This window comes from Eptatretus burgeri, chromosome 23, assembly GCF_056783735.1.
Source record: "Eptatretus burgeri isolate ZD-2024b chromosome 23, Ebu_testis_v1, whole genome shotgun sequence".
NCBI classification, from domain to species: Eukaryota; Metazoa; Chordata; class Myxini; order Myxiniformes; family Myxinidae; genus Eptatretus; species Eptatretus burgeri.
In genome coordinates this window covers 1,992,966-2,018,870 of record NC_140983.1, presented here as the reverse complement: position 1 = coordinate 2,018,870, position 25,905 = coordinate 1,992,966, and the positions used below count along the sequence as shown (strand labels likewise).

General features: G+C 42.5%; 3 protein-coding genes across 13 annotated transcripts in view; 1 reads left to right on the top strand and 2 right to left on the bottom strand.

The window, feature by feature from the left end:
• LOC147007965 (F-box/LRR-repeat protein 4-like) overlaps positions 1-25,905 on the top strand; it is a 310,036-nt gene that overhangs the window by 96,373 nt on the left and 187,758 nt on the right. The gene's annotated exons all lie outside the window — the stretch shown is intronic.
• The window catches only part of LOC147007971 (F-box/LRR-repeat protein 4-like), a 123,774-nt gene that overhangs the window by 68,711 nt on the left and 29,158 nt on the right, over positions 1-25,905 (bottom strand). The window lies entirely within an intron of this gene.
• LOC147007973 (splicing factor 45-like) overlaps positions 1-25,905 on the bottom strand; it is a 51,622-nt gene that overhangs the window by 20,375 nt on the left and 5,342 nt on the right. For 6 of the 7 annotated variants that reach the window (XM_085865983.1, XM_085865984.1, XM_085865982.1 and 3 more), the window contains 6 exons: positions 20,781-20,903; positions 15,191-15,345; positions 9,078-9,178; positions 6,613-6,669; positions 2,113-2,251; positions 1,742-1,819 (listed from right to left, as the gene is read on the bottom strand). In XM_085865983.1, the coding sequence (XP_085722109.1) occupies positions 1,742-1,819; positions 2,113-2,251; positions 6,613-6,669; positions 9,078-9,178; positions 15,191-15,345; positions 20,781-20,903 (653 nt within the window). The remainder of the gene's footprint in view (positions 1-1,741; positions 1,820-2,112; positions 2,252-6,612; positions 6,670-9,077; positions 9,179-15,190; positions 15,346-20,780; positions 20,904-25,905) is intronic. The other variant, XM_085865985.1, reaches the window with a different exon arrangement.

Here is a 25,905-nt window from a genome sequence, read left to right as displayed (position 1 = left end):
AAAATTTCGATTTTTTTTTTTGGCATTTTTACATGTTTTTAGTGATTTCCAACCCCCCCCCCCCCAAAAAAAAAATGTTGGAGAAAAGAACTATAACTCTCAGCACTGTTGACATATTTAATGAATAAGATATTAGGTTCACTTGAGTGACCCAGCAGTATTGGCGGCGGAGGTTTTGCACTCTCCCGAGTGCTCCCCCTCTAGTTAACCTCCGCCATTGAAGATGGACGGAGGTTACTGTTTTCACCCCTGTCTGTTTGTTTGTTTGTTTGTGAACAGTATTATGGAAAAACTCCTGGACGGATTTCGACGAAACTTGGTGGGGGGATAAGGTATGGTCCAAGGATCATGCCATTAGATTTTGGACTTGGTCCAAAGTCCAATATGGCCACTATGGCGGCTATTTTGAAAAAATATTTGAATTTTTGTTTTTGCATTTCTACATGTTTTAAGTAATTTCCAACCAAAAATAAATAAATTTGTTAGAGAAAAAAAAACTTAGAAAATTTTGCAACTTTTTTTCAAAAGAATTTCGATTTTATATGAAAAATATTTGAATTTTATTTTTTTTTTGCATTTCTGCATGTTTTAAGTGATTTCCAACCCCCCCACCCCCCCAAAAAAATTTTGTTTGAGAAAAAAAAAAAATTTGCAACTTTATTTTCAAAAGAATTTCGATTTTATTTTTTTGCCATTTCTGCATGCGCGTCGATCTAGTTTAGTTTTTTAATCGTGGTTCAGTAGAGTCTGATCCATTTTGACCTGCAATGAATAGGATATCAGGTTCACTTAAGTGACCCAGCAGTATTGGCGGCGGAGGTTTTGCACTCTCCCGAGTGCTCCCCCTCAAGTTGTTTGTTTTTACATCAATGTGATTAAGAACCGAGAGCTTTCAATGTGACATTGATCTTCCGCGCATGAAAATAATGCGATATCAAATTTTGGAGAAATTGGCCCATGGGTTTGGAAATGTAAAAAGAAGAAGCAAGCAAACAAATAAACAAATTTTTTAAAAAGGCTGAACATTTTACATTTTATATCCCACCGATAGGTGGGATCTAAATCCGGACCTTAACCAAAATCGAATCGCCTTGTTCTTGTCACCTGACCAACTCATCCACCTGGTTTTGGCATAACTCGTCCACAACTTTTTGAGATCTCATGCTTTACATAGTTTTTGGCACCATCTCTCAATGGTGAAGAATCACTTAAAAAAAAATTATCGGATCCGGATCAGGATTCGGATCTTCACCAAAATTGAATCGATTCTTCCTCGTAGCACTCTCAACCTGTCGACCAAGTTTCTGCATAATCCATTCATAACCTTTTGAGATAATGTGCTATGTATCGTTTTTGGCCTCCTCTCAATGGTGAAGAATGACTTGTAAAATTCTCTCATCCGGATTCGGATTTTCACCAAAATTGAATTAATTGGTCCTTGTCCACACACCCAACATTTCCACCAGGTTTCGTCCGAATCCATCCATAACCTTTTGAGTTATTGTGCTACATATAGTTTTTTGGACTTGGATCACTTAAAAAATTCTCAGATCTGGATCCAGATTCAGATCTTCACCAAAAATATGCGTTGCTGTCCTTGGCCAGTCACCTACAGAGATGATAAATTTTGAGAACGATTGCTTGAAAACTGTGGCCAAAAATCACGTGAGAAACGGACAAACAGATACGTACACAAACAAATGCTACTAACCAACATACATGGCGAAAAATTTTTTCTCACCGAGTAACGAGCAAGTAGACTCGCCCACAGGGTGGTCCAAAATGATGTGCAAATTTTAAAACAGCCGTCATAATAACCCTGCGTGTGAGCAAAAAGGCACGGTTAAGCAATCGGTTCACTCCGTCGAGCGACGTCAGTCTTTGATCGAGGAAGTACTTAATTTCAAATGAATTTTATCTTTTGAACACTGCATAACATGAATAACGGTGGATTAAAAACGACGTTTGTCAACAGTGAAATCTTGCCAGGAATATCAAACATGTCACAGTACAGTACATGTTATATGACGGTGAAATAATGTAATTATACGGTAGGACCTGTCCTTGAAAAAGGAAGAATTTCAGACATTTTAACAACCGGGCACATCTCACCCCATGTTGGAAAAGAACGTCCCTGGTAGGATAGGAGGAGAACGAGATCTTTCACTTCTTTCATAAAAGATTGGTGGTGGAATGGCCACTTTCCCACCCATCCTTGAATGCCTCATGGAATCCTCTTCAACACGAAGTACTGAACGGAACAACATTATAACACAAGTGTTATCGAATTGACAACTGCTCAAGTGCAACATCATAGCAGATTATGCAGAAGGTGCAGCTTGGTTCAAACAGCTTTCACAGGACCGACCTGATCTATACAGTCGAGATTGCACATGGTGCTTTGGGCAATAGCTTCTCTCGGCACACAATATTCCACAATCTTCCGCAGATAAAAAGCAATCCTTCACGATTGTTTATATTTTAAATGTCCAAAAATGAAAAATCTAATTTTCTCATGATACCTTTCAGATACCAAAACCACCGGTGAACATTTTTTGTGCATCTTCTTTCATGTCACTTAAATGCCTCCATTGAGAGGCTTGTGTTTTTGCATCAACAGCCTTTTCGAACATTTGTCTCTTTGACCTGTACAACAGTACGCGTGCGATTGACAAGCCCAGCATCTTGAGTGAAAATGCTAACATGCCAATTGCATTCAGGCATAACTGGTCAAGTTGTTTAAAGGACACGCACAAATTAATCTTCAAGAACCGATGTTCCGGAACATCTAAAAATGAAGAAGAGGGACACGAACTCGTCTCATGATCACGAATGGTTATGAAGAAGATTCTACAACAGCCTTAGCGGCTCCGCCTCAGACTCTGCTACCTCCAATTGGAGAGCTGAACACTGAACAAGCTCCTCGCACCCAGACCGTTGGGAGGTGATCACGCATCAGTGGAGAACATCCAATCAGAATTGACTTTGTTGACTGTTCTTCTTGATTACTCACTCACTTTGTGCGAATTTCACCTGAAGAGAGCACAACGAAAAGCTTTGTGGTTTTCTTTTTATGGTTTTATGGTAATGTTCTTCAAAATGTCTTTGTTTAAGTCTATATTAAAGTTTTGTAGTACCAAAAATCTTTTTGGTTAAATATATTGTTGCGGGTCGCGCCCGCCGGCGTGTGATCGGCCGCGTACCTCTAATCGCAACCGCGTCGCCCACCGGACAGACAATTCAGTCGTGACCCTCCTGGAACTATCGCCAGGATAGCTGCACCCTCAAGGTGCCTCGGTGGTCAGCGAGTCGCGACGTCCCGCTCCCACGACCGTCAGCGTGGTCGCGCCTGGTTCCGGGCCTCCCACGTGGCCGGCAAGCTCTCTCTGGCGTTCCTCGTCCGGACGCGCAGGTCCACCACACAGCCGGCACTGCTGCGCCTTCCCTCCGCATCTCCCACCAACAGGCCGCTCACAGGACCACTAGCGCAGGAACCAATCGAGGAAGAAGAAGAAGAACTGGACCACCGGGGAGACAGGGCAGGAGAGACGCATGAACCACGGAGAGGGAGAGTGAACCTTGCGTGCGGTCCGCCCTTTATAGCGCGGGGCTCCGCCCTTCGCCCCACCCCGTTTTCGGCTCCACCTTCCTTCGAGAAGCTTCTCGAAAAGGGGCGTTTCTCAACTCACGGCGTGCATCCACCAATCGGAAGCGAGCTGCCCTGCCCCCTTCCCTTCACACCAAGCGCGGGGAAAATAGGCGGGAAAAAACCCCACAGACTCCGCGAGAGCTTTTGTTTCCCTCGTGCGTTCTCGGACGGTTTCCGACGCAGAAACCGTCGTAGCGTGGTCCGTGGAGGATGGCGTTCGGAAGCGGACGTAGTGGCGAAGATGGTGGTGGTTGTTGTGATGGTTATTGTAGCGTGGTTGGCGTTGTAGCGTAGTTGGTGGCAGTTGTTTGTGTGGAGGTTTGTTGCGTGCTTGGCGTTGTGGCGTACTTGGTGGCGGTTGTTGTTTGCGTGGTTCAAAATAACGATAAATAAAGAAAAACACTATCTCAAAGGGTCGCAGCCCGGTGAACACGAAAAATTCCCTCTAAACAATGGTGGGGAAACCTATATGAACACTCACTTACTGGGATAACTGATCTCATGAACCTTTATGGTGTTCTGCGAATTTCCACAGCTGTAACAATATACAGTTCTGGAAAAAATTAAGAGACCACTGCAAAATTATCAGTTTTTCTGGTTTTACTATTTATAGGTATGTGTTTGAGTAAAATGAACATTTTTGTTTTATTCTATAAACCACTGACAACATTTCTCCCAAATTCCGAATAAAAATATTGTCATTTAGAACATTTATTTGCAGAAAATGACAACCGGTCAAAATAAAAACAGACTCGGTGTTTTCAGACCTCAAATAATACAAACAAAACAATCACTGCTGGAAAAAACAATCCTCAGAGTTGGGGAACATTGTCAGAGCAGAAGGAACAACCTTGTACGTGGCTTGATTAATGAGTCCTTCACAAAGACAAATCTGCTCGATTCTAGCCTTGCTGAAGCACCCCCAGATCATCACCGATCCTCCACCAAATTTCACAGTGGGTGCGAGACACTGTGGCTTGTAGGCCTCTCCAGGTCTCCGTCCAACCATTGGACGACTTGGTGTTGGGCAAAGCTGAAAATTGGACTCATCAGAGAAGATGAACTTACTCCAGTCCTCTACGGTCCAATCCTTATGGTCTTTTGCAAACCTCAGCCTGGCTCTTCTTTGCTTCTCATTGATGAAGGGCTTTTTCACGCTTTGCACGACTTCAGCCCTGCCCCTAGGAGCCTGTTTCGAACTGTCCTCGACGTGCACTTCACCCCAGCTGCCGTTTGCCATTCTTTTTGTGGGTCACTTGATGTCATCCTACGGTTGTTGAGTGACATTCGAATGAGTTGGCGGTCATTCCGGTCAGTGGAAAGTTGTTTTCGCCCTCTGCCAGTCTGTAGCTTTATTATCCCCAATGTCTGCTGCTTGACCTTGTTCTTATGAACCGCCGTCTTTTAAATTTTAAGGATGGAAGCAACGTGACGCTCACTGTATCCCTCTGCCAGTTAAACCAGAATTGAACCCTTCTTTTCCTCACTCAAAACTTTTCTTTACAACTCTTTTGGCATGGTCAATAGTTATTTTTTTGATTCCAATTACTTTTGAGGTACTACTAGCACTGTTTCTGCCATCCAGCTGGTCCTATTGCAAGAGGATAGTGATGACCACAGCAGTGGTTTTTATACTTTTCCTTGTTAAATAAGATTCGGTTCAAGTGATCACCTAATCAGTACCTCACGAAGTAGAATGAGGTGTACCTGTGTTGGAATTCAACAGACACTAGAATGGAATGGCTGCCATATATGCAGAGATGCTGATTGAATTTTTATTTGAAGTGGCCTCTTATTTTTTTCCAGAGCTGAATATATATATATATATATATATATATATATATATATATATATATATATATATATATATATATATATATCTTCTTCTTCTTCTTCTTTCGGCTGCTCCCGTAAGGGGTCGCCACAGCGGATCATCCGTATGATCCGCATCGTGATTTGGCACATGTTTTACGCCGGATGCCCTTCCTGACGCAACCCTGGTCGCCTCTTACGACACAGTGATATGGTACACCTATTTTAACCGGGGTATACACCGGCCCAGTATACTGGTACTCATTTCGCCTTGCTCTCGTCAGGGGGGGCAGGAGAAACCGTGGTGCTGTCGACCTCCTGGTCCTGGCCCAAGTCCGCTCACAGCCGCCAGGGAACCAGTTCTGGCGCCTAATTGCGAGCAGGAGAGGGAGGCAGGTCCGCCCGCCGTTCTCCGAGTCAGCAGAACCGTACTCCGAGTCAGCAGAACCCCAGAGCCAGCCAAGGTGAGGCACAAGGCTCAGCAAGGCTCCAAGACACAATGAAGAACACGATCGAATCCGCGCAACAACAAGCACGCTTCCCGCGCAACAGCCTCCGCACCAAAAAAACACGATCTTTTTGTCCCGATCTTCTTCCCCTTCCTTTTCGACCCCGAACAGAACCTTTTTATCCTCCCGTCCTCGTCACTTCCAATCGAGCCGTTTTATTGGCCCACCGCCGTCGCCTTCCGCCAATCGTGATCACGGGGCGGAGCCATTCGCAGCACTGTCCTGTGACGTCACGGCCAGCCTCCAAAGAATACCAAAAGGGGTTTACGCAGACACACTTACCCCATCCCGTGTCCCTATCTAATTACGTGACAATTATCACTTCCCCCTTGAAGAAATGGACATTTACTAGACAACTTATCACCACTGAATTGCTACTTATTACATCGAGATCCTGGTACACTCGAACAGCATGGCATACCTAATTAAACATCCTAATTACCCTTTGAATGCATACCCCCCCCCCTCAAACGTAACAATATATATATATATATATATATATATATATATATATATATATATATATATATATATATATACATACACACACAATCATTTGTTTGTAAGAATATGTTTGAAAGATTGTTGCATTGAGCACAAACCAAAAATAATGCAAAATTATGTTGACTACAAAACACTCACCTTCTTTATCTCTGTCCATGAGTGAGGATGGAGGAGCAATGGCTGCTCCTCCCAAAACTATGGGGAAATCAAAAATAGCAATTAGACAGTGGACATTTTTCCGTTGAGTAAAATTAAATTAAATTATCATGTCAAACTGCCGACAAGGCTTGTTGTTACTTTTCATAACATGTGAGATTCAAAGCAACAGCTATTTGGTTAACAGACAGAAACCTGCCATATTTTATTCATCAGCATTTCATTTTCAGTGAAAAATATTATGAGCACTCCATTCGTGCAATCTTCTCTTCTCATCTCATGTGCTTATGCACATTGTAATGTATAGGTAATGAAAATGATTGCACATGGTGGTAAAACAAAATGTGGCCTGCCACAAGAAACTGACAGTTGGGGTAAAATCAGCAATAAATATTCTTTAAATGATACTAAATGTATGATGACAGCATGTACAGTTCTGTAGGTATGGGTTAAAACAAAGTCAATGTACTCTGCACATTCTTGCAATGATAATTTGGATGAAAAAAAACCACAAATCATTCAGAGTGACACTTGGTGAAATGGAACAGCACTCGGTGGAGCACAAACCTCCGCCAGGCTGAATCGTTTACATTTTGCATGTCGCTGATAGGCCGGATCCGAATCCGGACCTTAACCAAAATCGATTCGGCTTGTTCTTGTCACCGAACCAACTCATCCACCTAGTTTTGTCAAAATTCGTCCACAACTTTTTGAGATCTCATGCCATACATTGTTTTTGGCCCCATCTCTCAGTGGTGAAGATTCACTAATTTAAATAATTCTCGTGTCTGGATTCAGATCTTCACGAAAATTGAATCAATTCTTCCTTGTGGCACTCCCAACCCGTCCACCAGGTTTCGTGTGAATCCATCCATAACCTTTTGAAATATCGTGCTGTACATCGTTTTTGGCCCCCATCTCTCAAGAGTGAAGAATCACTGATTTCAGAACGATTGCTTGAAAACTGTGGCCAAAAAATGTGCGACAAACAGACTTGTCAAAAAAAATGTTTTTGTCAAATAACAAGCGGATGACAACAGCTACAAGGCAATGCAACAAAAGTGGGTCAACACACGGATGTGATGGGGAGATCAACGAAAAGGAGAGTGAAGGGGGAGATTTGGGGGCTGGGTGCGGGGGGAGGTTAATAAGGGTAGAAAATATTACGGATAGGATTGGAGAATGATCTAAGATAGTGCTGTACTTTCTTCCTCATTCTTTTCACTCCCATTTTTCCTTCCAGGAGGCTTCATACTGACAACATGAAGCCTCCTGGAAGGAAAAATGGGAGTGAACAGAATGAGGAAGGAAGTTCCACAAGGGGAAGAGAGAAATATTTGAGTGCAGATGCTAATTGAGTCTTGATTTTAGGAGTTTCACAAGGAGTTAGTTGCTCCTACCTTGGCGTTCGTAACATAAGCCATTTATTTGCCCAAGATGAGAGAGCAGCAAGCCCTTCTGTTTCTTTGTGGGATATGCCATTGAGAGTTTTGGATTCCCAAGCATCCAAGAGAGACGGGTTGAAGCGGGGCGATCAGCCCTTAGGCGAAAACAGTACTCCATTGAGTTATGGAGAAAGGCTTTGGAGGCTATGTGAAGTTCAGATTTGGCAACAAAGGACAAGGCATGACATGACAGGGGATGTCCAGTCTATGGCTGCCTTTGTGGACCAGCTTTGATGTATGGTCTGCTCAAGAGATCGACGCTGGTGGCGAATCGTAGCAGTTTGAAAGACGGAATCTTTTCTATTGGTTCATGGTGGACATAAGATTGTTTGACAATCCTTCAGGAGAGACGGTGAGAATGTGAGATTTGCCTGCATTTTATGACATGTTCTGTGTGTTAGACCAGCATCTGAAACTTTTCACGGCAGCAGAGGGAAGCTTCTGCTGCTGGTCCTTCGGTACGGAGTGGTGTTATACGACAATGCAGAGGGCGGGTACTCTGCTGGTTAATGCATAAGCGAGGAACAGGACAACTCATCCCAAAATGTTGCCTTGGGACACGCCAGCCTCCACTCGGAAAAATGACAATACTCTGTGAATGAAGTGGATGATAATGATACACCATTGAGGGCCATGAACCAGACAAGTTCATGCATGTTGGACACATTGGCCAATTTGAGGAAGTGAGAAAGTGGAGACATATTCCGCTCTATTCTCCAGTATGTCTATCGACAACAGCTTTAATCTTTGTTCTTTACTCACCATTTTTGTAATTACTTACAATGTGGAGGCAAATGAAGGAATTAAATGTTTTGCCCCCTCTTCTCCAGATTTTCCAAGTCATGATCAAGACATTAAAAAATTAAAAAATTGGTATAGAGCACATTATATCTCCTGCTTTAAAAAAACTAAAAAAAACAATATTCAATAGACAAGGAAATCTAAAGACTGGTCAGGCACTCGCATTGAAATAAATCACAAATCCCCAACATATTTCATTACCTCTTTTCTGTTCCTCTGCTTCGTATTCATCATCATCCTCATCATCATCGAGGTCAGGCCCTTGGACAAGGCCACCACCTTCTGGTCGTTCCTTCCTCTTCCTTTTAATAATATATGAGAAAAATAGATTCTTAACTATGAGAAAGCAAGCTTGCAGACAAACATTGGAACACAATTCCAAATTTCAACAAAATTATAGCTGCTCAAAAAAGAATGCCAAAGGCAGACGAGGAAGTCTGACGAAGGATAATTCACCAATCAAAATACATGTTATTCAATAAAGTTGGTTTGAAAGTAAAGCTGGACAATTCCAGGATCCACTCATCGACTGCTGAAACAATTTGTCAAATAACTTGTCTTGAGTGGATTATTGCCCTTGGAACAGATGTTCTGCATATGAAATGATACAATAATATATGAATACAGTTTATAAAATTTCAACATAAGATTCATTGTTTCAGAAATACAAAGAAAACTAGAACTGCCACTTTATAACTTCTGGCAGTGATGACTGGGTAGCCAGACGTCCGCCTTTGATACAACATGAGACTTAAATGAGAATTTTGCAAAGTTTCCCTTCAATAGGATAAGCGGTTCCAGAGAAAACATTATTTAATAGTGATACAAATGCAGCCTTGCTTCGAGACAGCACGGGACAGAGTTACGAACCGGACAGCACAAAATGTTCAATGTAGTTATTACATATGCAGTCAGCCCTTTTTTCCTGGGGACATTGTCGGTATCAATTGAATTGCTATTCCGGTACCCTGAAATACATTCAGGTGCAGTCAAGTGAGCCTTCTGGGAAAAAAAACAAAAATCTTAAAGTTCTCAGATTCAAATAATTCAATAATTCTGGCTGCCAAACCGCGTGGCTGATCGGGTTGAAATTTAAACCCACGTTTCACATGTCGGCTCGATTATAAATGTGAAGTTTTGCATATATAGAAGCAGCGGACACAGAGTAAACATTAATTAATATTTATCCTTCAATCCAACATGGCTGCCAAACCATGTGACCTCTCAATTAGAAATTAACAAACTTATATTCACTGTTCGTGTGCAATATGTTTGTGAAGTTTCCCCTTGATCTGACCAGCCGTTCTGGAGAAGATGTTTGAAGGTTTCAGGGTAAATTCAATATGGCCACCAAACCATGTGACCTATCAATTAGAAATTAACAAACTTGTGAAAGGATGTCTTGGGGAAAGTGTGTGTGAATTTTTGCCTCAATCTGTCCAGCTGTTCTGGAGAAGAAGATTTTTAAAATTTATTAATTTTCAATCCAAGATGGCTAACGAACCATGTGACCTATGACATCATAAATTTACATTCTGCCTCCAATTCTGCAGTGGAATACATGTGTGAAGTTTCGTGTTAATCGGATAAGGTGCGTTTTTCTATCCAAGATGGCCGCCAAACCATGTGACTTTTGACGTCATAATTTTTACTATGTCTGCAGACATGATGGAAGATGATAGTTGCAAATTTTCGCTTCGATAGATTATGTGATTCCAGAGAAAACATTATTTAATATTTTTTTCTTGAATCCAACATGGCCGCCAAACCATGCGACCTATCAATTAGAAATTAACAAAGTAATATTCACTGCTCGTGAACAATACGTATGTGAAGTTTGCCCTTGATCTGAACAGCCGTTCTGGAGAAGAAGATGTTTGAAGGTTTTAGGGTAAATTCAAGATGGCCGCCAAACCATGTGACCTATCAATAAGAAATTAACAAACTTGAAAAAGGACATCATGGGGCATATGTGTGTAAAGTTTCGCCTCAATCTGTCCAGCTGTTCCGGAGAAGATTAAAAAAAAAATTCAAAACAAGATGGCTGCCAAACCAAGTCACCTATGACATCATACTATATTTTTTGTTGTGTAGTTGAGGCTCAAGAAATTTCAGATTTTTCCAATGCAGCGTTCTACTTGACGAACTTTCACCGGGATACCGCTTCACTGATGACGTCACGAAAAAATCACCCGTATTCCCGATGGGGAGTTCATTAAAATGTATGAAGCGAAAAATTTTTGCATTGCACGGTTTCAGAGATACAGAGGTCCAAAGTTTATCCGTTTTTTCAAGACCTATGACGTGACCCGTACCATGTGACCTATGACGTCACAATTATCAATTGAGTATGCTATCAAAAAAGATACATACTATGGTGAAAATTTTGTGTCGATCGGACTTACCGTTCCTGAGAAAATGGTTTTTAAAGCGAAAGAACCCGCAAATTGCCGGCGAAAAAAGAATAAATCAGAAAGAACAAAATAAACAGAAGAAAAACAATAGGTTAGCGGCTGACCTATTGTTTTTTTCTAACCGTTAGCCAGTCCTGACTTCGTACCCTAATTAGTCTTCCTTAAACATGTCCTTGTGACATTTGTCTTTACAACACTTTGTAACATTTAAATCACAAAGGAAGAATGCTGTTATGAAGTGTTCAATATTTCAGCTGTGATACATTGCATTGGAGTTCAGATTTGACTGAATATAAATGGACTAGACGGGCATGCGGTGCAGCGCTTACCTCCACCAGGTTGATCTTTTTTTCGGATATATTGCCGAGGCTTGGAGAAGAGCGAGTACACAAAATGGATCATGACGTAACATGACAGAAGGAACAGTAGAGAGGGGGAAATACCAAAGGCAGAGGGGAAGGACAAGATAGATACAGACTTGGACAAACAATGGGTGTAGGGAGGAATGAGAGGCAGGAAAGGATGCACGGGGAGGACAATATGAATGCAGAAAAAACCAAAAACTTTCAGGAGGGAAAACTGGAAATTATGAAGAAAAAGGGTCTGGGTGAGGTGATCGGGGTGGGGGGTTAACAAGGGTAGAAAAGATCATGCTTTTGGATTGGGGATGATCTAAAATGGTGATGAACAGTCCTCTTGAAGACCTGGAGGGAAGAATGAGATTGAAGAAAATGTGGAAGCTGGTTCCGCAGGTGGGAAAAAAAAGAGGAACAAATAAGTGGAGGTGAGCAGTGATTCTGGATTTTGCGAGTTTCACCTGAAAGGGATTGATGGTGAACCGTTTGTGCCCTGCAGAAACCTTGGGGGGACAAAGCACAGAAATAGTAGAGAGTGCAAGACCAGAAAGGAGGTGGTCGAAGACAGAGACCATCGACCTGTCTGTGATGGCAAAGTGATAGGTCCATAGACTCAGCTTCAGCGTGGGACATTCCAATGATCTTAAAGGCCTTGGCTTCCACGGCATTAAGCTGAGCAAGGTGTGAGTCAGGGGAGCCAACCCAGAGAGGTGAGCAGTACTACATCAAGCTGTAGATGAAGGCCTTGTAGGTGGATAGGAGTTGAGGTGTGCCAAGAAAGGATCTTGCATGACGGAGGATGCCCAATCAGTGGCTGGCTTTGGAGGCAAGCTTTGAAATGTGGTTTGCCCAAGAAAGATCATGGCTTATGATGAGACCCAGGAGTTTGAATTACTGAACTTCCTCAAGAAGATTGCTAAGAAAGTCGATGGGGAGGGGGAGGTGGGGGTTGTGTTTTGCCAGAAAGTCCTTTCGGAGATAGTGAAAGTGTGAGATTTGTCAGAATTGAAAGACATATTCCAAGTTTTTGAGCACCTTGTGATTTTGTGAAGGTCTGAAGAGAGGGAAGAATCTGCGGCCTGCTGTCTGAATGATGAGGGATGTCACGGCAGAGGTGGAGTCCTCAGCAAATTGATAAAGGGGATTCTCCAGGGAATCAGAAAGATCATTTATGAAGATAAAGAATAGGACTAGGCACAGAACACTGCCTTGGGGCACTCCAGCCTTAACAGGGAGAGATGAAAGGGTTCCGTTAAGAGCCACACATTGGATACGAGAGCAGACAAAGTCAGGAAGCCATGTGTGGAGTTGGCCTTCGACGTCATAAGCAGAGAGTTTGGAGAGCAGGCAGGATGCCAGACTGTATCAGAAGCAGGAGATATGCCCAGAAACATGACCCTGATCTCAAGTCTTACATTTTGTATCCCACTGGCAAACCGGATCTACATCCGTACCTTAACCAACATCTAATCGCCTTGTTCTCGTCATCTACCCAAATCACCCACCAAGTTTTTTTCCGAATCCGTCCACAACTTTTTGAAACATCGTGATATATATACTGGGTTTTTTTTGCACCTCTCTCTCAATGGTGAAGAATCACTTGAAAAATTAACCAGATTCGTGTCAAAGCCACCCAATGCTCGCCTGTTTATACATTTATCGTTTTTCGTTTTTCAAAAACGTCTAATAATATTTTTTTATAAAGCATTACAGTGGTCTGATACAAATAATTTTAAAGCAATATTTGTATTTTTATATTGTAATCAGTAAAAAATAGTGTGGTAGATAAAAACATGAGAGAGGAAATAACTTGCACCAAAAACTTTAACATTTTCACGCTCATGCTGGGGGTATCGCTATAGCTCTCTGTTCTTCGAACAGGCGAGCAAAAAAAACTCGCATCCGGATCTTCACCAAAAATCTAAGAAATTCGTCTTTGTCACACACCCAACCCATGCACCAAATTTCATCCAAATCCGTCCACAGGTTTTTTTTGGTGAAGATATATTTCTTTTTTTCTTTTTTCGACCACTTACCTATGTTGACCTTTTGGTCGATGATGACCTCAAAAATAATTGGCTGGTTAAATTCAGTGACCTGAAATATAAATGTTCAATTTCAATTTAATCGGATGAAAATTGAGGATTTTAGAAACACCACTTTAGTTGTTGACCTTAGGACTATGTTGACATTTTGGCCTCAAAAACAATCGGTTTCTTCCTTATGACAAACTCCACTATTTGGTGAAGTTTCATGAAGATTGGTTTCAAATTGTGACCTGTCAGCGACAAACAGACAGACAGACAGACAGACAGACAAGCTGGTAGGCGACGAGGGATCCGCTAGGATCGAAGCGCTGGATACGATGCTTTTCATTCTGACCGATCCACCGACGAAGATTCATTGCCAAGACGTATTGGTTCACATACAATTATTGTTCCTCTGCCTGGCAAGATTTTTCCTATTGCATATTTTGCCAACTGGCACTCCTCATAAAAAAATGACGGAAAATAGACACCCTATTTTTGAAGGACTACCATTTCAAAAATAATCGGTTTGCTGGTTTGTGCTGTGGAGCCTCGCGTTGCAGACACACACACACACACACACACACACACACACACACACACACACACACACACACACACACACACACGGAAAACCCGATAAACTTCTCTCAATGCTCTTGTTTAACCACACCTCCTGAGCCACACAATATTTTTCATAAGCCACGCCCACTTTCTATAAGCCACGCCCGCTTTCCTACGCCACTCCCACTTCTCACCAACCACGTCCACTTTCCATACACCACGCCCACTTTCCTAAGCCCCTCATAAAAATGACGGTAAATAGATACCCGATTTTTTTACGGACTACCATTTGAAAAATAAAAGCTCAATCAAAAATCGGCTCGAGTAAAATTTTCTAAATATCTCAAAGTGTTTAATTCCGAAGTCTCGTTTCTCTACATTCAAAACTGAAGGACAAGTATTGAAAATACTGTACGCGGTTTTTCGGCCGCTGCACAGCAACGGGTGGTTGCTCGGCAACGAAATTCAAACGCGCACATTCCCAGCACATATTGCACATGTTGGCAAAGTTTCATCGAAATCGGTTCGCTGGTTCGTGCTGTGGAGCCTCGCGTTGCAGACACACATACACACACACAGACAGACAGACGGAAAACCCGACAATAAGGGATATCGAGCAAATCCAACAGACAAACAGAATAACAAAATCGATTATACGATATACTTGAAAAATCTTTGATTTTGCAAGTAACAAAAAGACAGACAGAAAGGGGTGAAAACATAACCTCCTTCAATGGCAGAGGTAATCAGCATATTTGGTAAAAGTCTCACTTGAAAAGACCTTTTTGATTCTAACAGAGAAGGAATATCAACATTGTAGAATAATAGTTAGCTACACTGGTACAATGGTACAGTACTCATAATCTTACAAAACTGGCTGGCGATGAAATCCTATCAGTGTTAAGATGGTGAAGAATAAATAAAACGAAGATTCATAAACATGTCAAACTCACTTTTCTCGATCATCTCCGTTCTTTTGCCTCTCAATTTCTCTTTGGCGCTGCCGTTCTTCACGCTGTCTTTTCACAACCTTCTCATAGTCATTTGGATACATGGGATTGTATTCGTCAGCCACAAAGCATAATGCCTCTCCAAGGAGAGCTGCATCCTGCCACAAATTAAATAAAAGTAAATCAAAAAAGAGAATGAATCAAAATAAATCAATGGAACCAACAGTGGCCAATAGTTTGGTCCAACCATCAGTGAATCCCTGAAAGTTACAAGTACAAGGAGACAACACACAATCCAACACAAAGGCTTCACTTAGTATACTAATACAAATTCAATCGTCACAATAAACTATTATGAATGGACATTGATTGCACTATTCATCCATTTGACCGAATTATATATTTATTCACTCTGAAAACGATCACCCGAAAGCTGTGGTGTGACATACAGTCAGCACAAAACACAGTCCAGATCATGGTGGTTTGCCAAAACGAACATAGCCCTGCAGGATTCAGAGTACATCTGAGCAAAAATTATGGAATAAATCAAAGAAGAACATAAAAGCAAAGGACAGAACAAAGTGCAGACACTGCAGACATAACAAGAGCTTTGCCAAATGTACCATTCAGAAATAGAATGGCACTCAATAGAGCGCATACCTCTGCCAGACTGAACAGCTTTACGTTTTGCATCCGACTTGATGGGCTGAATCTGGATCTGGATATGAACCAAAATCTAATCAGATTATTCTTATCACCTGAAATATAAAATCGATAATTGATGACGAGATGGGATGAACCTGAAATACAGTATAAATTAAGATATCGTGCCCCATCACGTTCTTTTCAAGATATCGTGCCGCATCACATGCCACATCGTTTTTTAGCCTCATCACTCAATGGTGACGAATCACTTAAAAAAAAAAAAAAACTATATATATATATATATATATATATATATATATATATATTTCCTTCCTTCCTTCAAAATCCCACCGATCACTTTCAATATTCTAAGAACCTTCAGTGTTGCTCGTGACCGTGGAATCGGTATCGGAATTCAAGCCTGACATGCAGCGGTTCTCGTTGTAAAGCCACCGTTTGGATCAAGGTCAGTTCATCGTGTGATATCACTGGTGAAATTGAAAATCGACACAAGGGCTTTTTTTCGACACTTTTTGTGATTGGCAAAAAAAAATTCCGATTTTTTTTTCCCCCTTCAAATTAGACCGTGATTCATGATTCTCAATGATTTTCAGAAAAAAAACAACAAATTTGCGGTTGGGTTCCCCTTTTTAAGGACTTCATCCAAATTATTATCATCTCCACTCTGGACTATGTTAGTTGCTTCCCATCTTGCTCCCCAATCGGCCATTGTGTCGAAGGGTCTCTGTTATTGGCATTTCCTGCATCTTTGCTGATGGGATGTGGGCGGTGAGACTCACACATAACATTTGCTGCTTATCCAAACAGTGGTTATCTTGAGCATCTCCTGTTGGATGCACTATTTCCATAGTTTTGGAAACCACAAATATCGTGAAGTTATGATGTTTCAGCTGGGAATGTTGGAGGGATTATATGATTGTTTTGTGCAGCCAGAAATGCTGTAGTATGTTTAATAATGTTTCATTTTTTTCCCCATTCTTGTTGATTATTATTTATCTTCTTCGTTAACTTCTGAATGACTATGTTCTAAGCAGTGCACACCACCATGAAGTGAGTCTGTGGACAAATTGAACATCTGCCTTTCATTTTGCAGATTTAAATGAAAGTTACTTGGAAAGATAAAAAAAGGGTTCTTGTTAAAACCAACCCGAGTCGTCACAATGTTGACGAAATAGCCGAGTGCCATTCGCCCCTGACTATTTGCCGAGTGGTTTTTCTCCCCCTCCCCCCCCTCTTGATTCGTGAAAGTGGCGTCTTCCCTCCCCACCCCCACTTGTCGGATGGTAGGTACATCTTATGACCTCGTGCTTTGGAAATTGTGATGGGTGCTCGGGATGCTTTGGTTCCCCAGCAACAACCGAAAAACCTTCAAAATCGGTACCGTTCACGCGAAATCAATTCCGAAAGCCATTATTCCACGTCGGGTTATGAAATTTGGCACGAATGATCTACAGGTGATGCTCTATCAAATATATTCCGTTTTTTGTGATATATGGAATACATTACCCGCAGCGCCCTTACAATTAGGGTATGCGCGAAAATTGGCGAAAATTGAAGGCCCCCAAGCGACCGGGTGAGTGCATCGATACGAATGAAACTTTGCAGGTTCATGGTACTCAATGAGTACTACAACTTTGCCTTAGGACATATTGACCAATTTCGCTTCGGTCAGGGGTCAAAGGTCAGTTAGTGCAAAAATCGATAATATGCGAGAGCTGGAGGTGCCTTCGCGCCAAATGCTACTCCTCCGAGGGTTATGGTCGGATGGTCATGGAAATTCACACTAATCGTCTGAAATACATTGTGCACAAACGATCGAGCCGGATTTTCGATTTCGATCTTTGTTCACCCACAGCACCCCCTCAAACTTTGGGGATTTCCGATTTCAAACCGCATTTTCGGTACTTTTCATTCAAATGGATACAGAGTGTCTGCAGATGGAACTGGATGAGATTTGACATGCATAATCTTAAGGTGACTCCCTATCCGCTATATGACATCTATTTTGCTCTATATCTTATAGTTTCCATGCTCGATGACCCATCACCGCCTACTGGCTTGTCCGTTTGTTTGTTTGTCTGTGAACAGGATATCCTGAAAAGTTGTGGATGGATTTGGAAGAAATTTGGTGGAGATGTTGGATGTGTGATAAGAGCGAATTGATTCGATTTTGGTGAAGGTACATCTCCGGATACGATATAAATATATATAATATATGTATATATGTATATATATATATATATATATATATATATATATATATATATATATATATATATATATATATATATTTATCGTTTCTTCCCCGTAGACTTGCTGCAGCATTGCGAAGGATTCTGAAGGTGTTTTACCAAGCTTGGCAAGAAACTTCAGATTGGCTCTCTGCTCACGACTCATAGCGCGACGACTCAGACTAGACAACGTGTAATGCACGACCTGCAGGCTCAGTCCTGTTACTTTTTATATGGACCTCATATTTGTGACCATTTTTTCATTAACTCTTTACTATTCGCTATTTTTGGTCGAATTTATCATTTGCCATTTATATTTTTTGTCCATCGGCGAATCAATACAAGCCTTGGCTGTTGAATATGCTTCCGTATTTGCTCCTCTATATTGTTGTTTTTGATTGCATCCTTGCGAGTTCATCAAGTTCTGGGGGCATTACTTTGTACATTTTTGCTGTAATGTATTGATATTGGTAAAGATGGAAATAAATTTGAAATTGAAAAAAATTGAAATTGGGGAAATGACCTGTTGATCAGAGATCAGAGGAGAGTTGGAGAGGTGATGATGCATGAGGTATGCAACATTGATATATTCCATCAGTTTGCTTATGGTGGGGTAGAGGCTGATCATTCTAAGATATGGCTGAAGCAGAGTTATTCAGGATTACAGTGCCAACGTCAATCAGGATGAGTTGCAGAGGTGTCAACCAAAGTGGGACAGTTCACATGCTGCAAAGAATAATCTGTGATGGGGAGGAAGGGCAGGAATTGGAATCTTTGCCTTTTCAGTGATGACAGTTAAGCCATTCAGCTTTTTCCCTGAGCAATGTCCAACATGACGGCTCTCAAAGAGTGAAGGTACAGAAGGCAAAAATGTACTGGAGACAGACTTGACAAGCTGCCACCATGCTCTGGAGGATGGACAAATATTTGACCACGGGTGAGCTCTTGCTTGTTGAAGGACTGATGCACTCGTGGCGGGCTATGCAGAGAGACTTTAGGTTCTCAACAGTTGACTTTTCCTTCCAGGTCAAGCACACAGAAGTCCCTTTTTTGAAGTTGCCTTGCTCGTCTGTGAGAGGAATGGCAGATTACAGATCAGATCAACCTGCTTTCCCAAATTCTCATGCACATCAGAGCCTTTATGGCTCTCCAAAGATTTGTTCAGGCTTATTCCCATTCATCTGAAGAGCAGTCAGCCTTCTGACAACACTTTCGAAAGGCATGATCAACATAGTTAAGAGGAGTGCAGGAGGAGCAGAACAGGCTCATTAGGAAAGTCTAACAACAAAATCTAACAAAAAAACAACTGCCATTTGGAGATACAAGTAAGAAAAGAGACAGACTGAGTAAGAGGATGTCTATTGTAAAAGACATTGGCTGCAATACCAATGATTGTCGTTTGAGGACTGACTCCCAGCTAACTGGCAGGATGGGGATTGAGTTGTCCACAGAAGAAAAAACTGGTGTGGGACAGGAGAGAATCCATGTCTGTAGAAAGCCTTCTGGATGGAAAGGCACAAATCCAGAAATATTTCAAAGTGTCAAGGGAGGACAGAGAGAAGCAAGACCTGTGGGGAAATGAGTTATGAACATATGGAGCAACACTATCACACCAGCATAAGGTGGGAGGGGCCAGGGAGACAGATGAGTTGGGTAGATCCTGTGTGAGAAAGGTTGTTGTCAGGAGATACAGAGGCAACCTGCATAGAGAGACCCGAGAAGTTTGTTTGAAGCTCTCTGATGTTAGAGAACCCCAGAATGAGGGAGGAAGGAGAACAGAGGGTCTGGAGTATGACAGAATGGGTGTGATGGGGGGAGTAGAGGGAGTCGAGCGACATAAAGGAGGGAGGAACAGGGTAGAAAGCAGAGATTTTCAGAGAAAACATGGATTGAAACTTGTTCAGTATGAGACCCATTGGGAAAACCCGAACAAGTTACAAACAGCAAGTAGAGCAAGCCAAAACATAAGGGACACTTGAGGACTATGATGTGGACAACAACATTTAATAACATAAAAATGATGTTACAACAGGACATCTCAAAAAAAAATTATACTTGGTTTTGGAAGAGCCATGCATTACTTGTCCATGTCCCAAAAACTGGAAATGGAAGCCCTTTGTGATGCAGAACATGTGATTAAACACCAAGCCTTTTCAAAGCTTGGAAAGCACCGTCAAAAAAATGCCTTAGAAAACTACTCATGGCAAATCACCGACGACATAGCGACTTGTGCAAAATCTCCTGCAAGGGTTTTGCTGAAAAAGTGCGAGAACAAATTTACACAGCACTGCATCCTTTGAAAATCTGTACAAGAAAAAAATCCCTTGATCAAACAAGTTTCTCTAACCCCAGACAGGTTATCTTCTATTTTCATATGCCACATACTGCCGTGGGTAGCACGATACGGTCGGGGGTATGGCTGCGCCGCTGACCCACACAAATAAGACAGCAAATTCACTCATTTACATTACATTCCCATCGATATATGAAAACTCACTCAGAATGAGGAGTGGAACTAAAAAATAAAAGACAGGAAAAAAAAAAACCAAATCGCATGAACTCAGATGCTAAAGTTAGGAAAACATTATTTCACATTTGTATTCACAAAAAATACAACCAATCAAAAACGAAACGCACCCGAGATAATGCCCTTTAACTTTAAGGCCTTTTCCAAAATCTCTCATTCCGCAAAGTACCTTGGATCCGACGATGAGGGACAAAATGGGGTCAGCCAACAGTGGTCTTTTCTCAGGAACAACTTGCTTCTTGAGGTCCACCACAGCAGCAAGGGTTGACCCCTGACGCACCCGTTGTCTTTGCTGTCAAACAACACGACCTCTGATGAGTTCATACAAATGTGAAGTGGAAGTCGCTCAACAAATTACTTTGATAATACAGGGTGATTTTTAGCCGCGTCTCGAGTTGCGAACGCTGGCTCTAAGAGAGCTCCGCGTTGTTGTTGTTGTTCTTCTTCTTGTGCTTGTTGTTGTTGTTGTTGTTGTTGTTGTTGTTCTTCTTCTTCTTGTGAAGACAAAACCTTTAGGACTCGGCTCTTTTATATAAAGGATCTGGATCTCCTTAAATACTAAACACCTGGACACATCCTCACATTGAGGGTGCCTTTTGAGAGCGTCTATCATGAACTTTTAAATATTTTTCCATTTAATGTGTTGTAATTTCGTAAATACACGATTTTCTCGTCATGAACAGGAGCCTCCATGACGGGTCTCGCTATTGGCTCCATCAAGGCACGTGACGAAATATCGGAAGTTGTTGTTGTCATTGCCTTTAGGACGAGGCTCTTGGACACATTTGTCCTTGTTTTTATTTATTCGAGAACCCTAAATAATTCCCTGACACGAAAAATATCAGCAAGGAACCTAATATTTTGCGTAAATGTAGCCTATTGTTGCAGAAAGACATGGCATGATCGACACAATTGATGACCTCAAATGAAGCGATGAAAGTGTGCACCACCATGTTGAAGGCACAAATTGGTTCTTCACAGCATGCTCTCCCGACACAGAGTGGAGCATTTCTTGGAGAATATTGCTGATAGCGTCACCGATTATTGCTTTTAATTCACCAAGAGTGCGTGGATTTGTAGCGTACACTATAATCCTTCAAATATCCACACAAAAACAACAAATCAGGCGATGTAAGATCTGGGGATCAAGGTGGCCATAATGACTCGGACGCTACGCGGTCACCAAAGAGTAGCCCAAGTTCGTTGATGCTGTATCGTGAAGTGTGACTCGTGGCACCGTCTTGCTGAAACCATCCTTGGTTGATTTTGTCTTCTCTGAGGTGCCCAAGAAACTCACAGATTATTTTGATGCAAAGTTCTGAGTTTACCATTTCTGAGAAGAAAATTGGGCCAATAATTCTTTGCCGACTTACAGCACAACAAGCACCAATTTTAGCGGAATGCAATGGCCTTTCATGCATTGCACAAAATTGTTCATTTAGCCATAAACGAGTGTTTTGTGAATTTACATGCCCAGAAAGATGAAACCATGCTTCACCTGTAAAAAAAAAACCCAGAACATCCAAAGCATTATCTTCTTCTCTTACCATCCTCTGGAGTCACTCACAGTGGGTTACACATTTCTCTTTATGTGGCTCCAATAACTGATGCACTGCATGAATTTGGTAAGGATAAACTTTGAGTGTCTTGACCGCCATTGTTGCGTTGCAATATGAACAGTGGGCTTGTTGTGCAAAACGTCTCAGAGATTTCTTCAGGCTTCCTTCAATTCTTTCCCGAATTTCATCCGCTCTCTGGTGTGACGACACTTGGCTGGCGCATGGGATTTTTAACTTTCGCGCAGTCTGTTTCACTGAACTGTTTCACCAGTTTCCATGTCAATGATTTTGATGGTTTCACACCACCACCAAAGCGACTTTTAAATGCAATTTGACATTCCCCAAAAAGGAAGCATTCTTGATGTAATGTTCGACGAGAAACGTGCGTTCAACAGTGAGCACAATGGCGTGACTGAATGAAAACCGTTAAACGTCACTGCCGGGTCACGTGGATCATGTCACGTATTTCTGTAACACGAGACTACATTTACACAATATATTGTTGCGGATTTGGAAAACTATCGCACACAACATTCAGGTTCCTCGAGCTCAGTTATATGGGTAAGTATGTGTTTTATAGATAGCTTCCTTCCCTTGTCTCGTGGGTGAATCAATGTGAATGTGCTGTGATTTATTTTAATAGTTAGGAATTTTATCGGAATGCTGCAAGCTGAGGACGATCATCTCCCGCCCCGAGATTCTTGCAGTGTAAACAAGAATGACGGTTGGAAGGATGCTACACCAAAGAACAACAATCCCCCGCCCCGGGATTTTCCCCGCGCGCCGGAGCGCATAAAAGGAAGAAAAGGAGCCAGCCAGGGAGTGAGTGAGCAGAGGGCAGCGAACAGCGAGCCAGCGAGCCAGCCAGACAGGAGAAGCGAAAGGCAAGTGAGAGAGAAGCCAGTGAGTGAGAAGCGAGGAAGGATCTTGCTGGAGCGCTAACCGTGTTGGAGCGCTTGTGTTGCGGGAGCGCTCGTCTCCGAAGGCCTGGACTGGTCTTACCGCTGCCTTCTGGAACGTCTTCCTCCTCCTCCTCCTCCTCCTCCTCCTCCTCCTCCTCCTCTTCCTCCTCCTCCTGAAAGACCATCCGCCGCCATCTCCGGAGTGAACGGAGTCGAGGTTTTGGTTAGCCGGGACGGGCGCCAAACCGAGTCATCCTGAAGACCGCACGAGGTGGACAGGTCCAAAATGGACCCTGGTCTCAGCTCCACTATCCTCCGAGCTGAAGTCCGAAATAAAGGCGTCAGCCACCACTTCTTTTGGGTGTGTGTGTGTGTGTGTGTGTGTGTGTGTGTGTGTGTGTGTGTGTGTGTGTGTGTGTGTGTGTGTCCGTGGGCCCGTCCTCTAAGTAGTAAACTGTTAAGTGCTTGTGCCTGTACATATGTGCATTGTGTGATATTCGGTTTAATTCTGCCTCTTACATGCTCCCCTAATTCCCCCCATTATTGTTGAATAAATACCCGATTGTTAAATGTATCAGCTCGTTTGGTGATTCTTTCATTGGTTCGACATGACGCGTGATTGAGGATTAGTAAAAGCTGTTACGGCCTTAAGGCCTTAATTATTTTATGACTTGGTTTACGGATCCGCCGACGGTATATTTGCCAAAATGAAATATAATTAATATAAAACACATTTTTAGCCTTTTATATTTCTACATTTTCCGCCAAAGGTGCAAAAGTTTCAAAACCCAAAATGTAAATGTCGGCATTTATTTTCAAAATATAATTTCGTGCGCGCACCAAAATGCCGAGTCACCTTTAACCAAGCTGCGCAGTCGTCTTCGGTCATGGCGTCTGAGCAGTGGCCAGTGTGGTTCAGAATGATTGTGCTTTCTGGGGCGAAAGTGATTGTTTCTTTTTTTTGTTGGTTTTTTTCAATACCTTGTCGAGGCTGGTGTGAGAGCTAACACACAACGCACATCATAGGGGACATGAGACAAGAGGGGAGGGAATGGGAAGGACAAAACAGTGGGGAACAGAGACATTAGGAGATCTGTGGAAGGGAGAGGGATAGGACAGGGAACATGGGGAATAGAAGATGGACATTACAGGGACTTTCAGGGAGGAAAGCAGGGAATTTGAAGGAGGATTATCGGGGGTAGAAAAGATTGAGGATTTGGATGGGGGATGATAAGAGGTGGTGGTGAACAGCTGTTTTGAAAGCCTGGAGGAAAGAATGGGATTGAATAGAGTGAGGGAGTTTATTCCAAAGGCGGGAAAAAAGAGGAATGAAAGAGTGAAGGTGAGCAGTGATTCGTAATTTTGGTAGTTTTACCAGAAGGGGGTTGTTGGCGGACCTTGAGCGCCCTGCGGAAATGTGGTGGGGACAAATCACAGAGAGAGCTGGGGGGGGGGCGAGGCTGGAGAGGAGACGGTAGAAGACAGAAAGACCACCGACCAACCTGCGGTGAATGAGTGAGAGGCCCAAAGACTCAGCCTCGTTGCGGGAGATGCCAATGATCGGAAATGCCTTGGTTTCTACAGCGTGAAGCCGAGAAAGGTGGGAGGCAGGAGCACCAGCCCAGAGGGGAGAGCAGTACTCCATCAGGCTGCGGACAAAAGCTTTGTAAGTGGTCAGGAACTCAGGTGGGCCGAGGAAGGACTTTGCACAACGGAGGATTCCCAGTCGGCGACTGGCTTTGGAGGCGAGGTTTGAAATGTGGCTTTCCCAGGAAAGGTCATGGCAGATAGTGAGACCCAGAAGCTTGAAAGAAAGGACTTCTTCCTGAGGATTGTTGAGAAAGTAGATGGGGGGGGGGTTTCTAAACGGTCCTTTCGAAGAGACATCGTGAGAGTGTGAGATTTGTCTGGATTGAAAGACATGTTCTACGTGTTGGACCAGTTTGTGATTTTATCCAGATCTGCAGTGAGTGAATAAGCTGCTGCTTGCCAGTCTGAGGGATGACCGATGGTACGGCAGAGGGTGGAGTCATCAGCAAACAGATAGAGGATTTTTCAGAGTTGGAGAGATCATTGATGAAAACCAGAAAAAGAACAGGGCCCAGAACGCTACCTCAAGGAACTCCAGCCTGGACAGGAAGAGGGGATGAAAGAACTCCATTTAGGGCCACACGGTGACTGCGACAGGAGAGGAAGTCTGCGAGCCATGAGTTGTAAAGAAATATGTCAGCGGTATAAATTCGAGTGGCTGTATTGGTGATTTAATCATGCAACATCTTGACGACGAATATTCTGGCCGAACTATTGCATCAATTCAGTGCAGCAGCAGGGATGATTCGCACGCTACTCTCGATCGTGCCGATTTTGTTTCTATCAAAAGTTGTACACCGCTGCTGGTATTGAAAGATTTCGGTGCCAAGTACGTCAAAGTTTCCATGCGAGATGCTGATATTCAGCCTTCAACGGACCAGAAATCAGCTTTTGCTGTGCTCATGGGGATGGGGAGATGGTACGATCAGATGCCCACTGAAAACTAAGCTGGTTATGGCTCTGATTGACCGTTTTGAGCGTGTTGACTCCGAGTCGACACCTTTTTTAAATCATATCCAGCACTATGCACTGGTGTGCACATACACACATCTACGACTTGGACAGTAATTTTCTCAGCATTGTTTCCATTTGTTTGATGATCCAACAGGTTCCTATAAGAAAAACATGCCAGACTATATTGTAAAAACAAGTTTTAATCCTTCTTTATTGTTTTTCACATCAGATGATACAGTGAACAATGGCATCCTGCATTTGAATGGTTTTCCATCTTCAATGTGTTCTG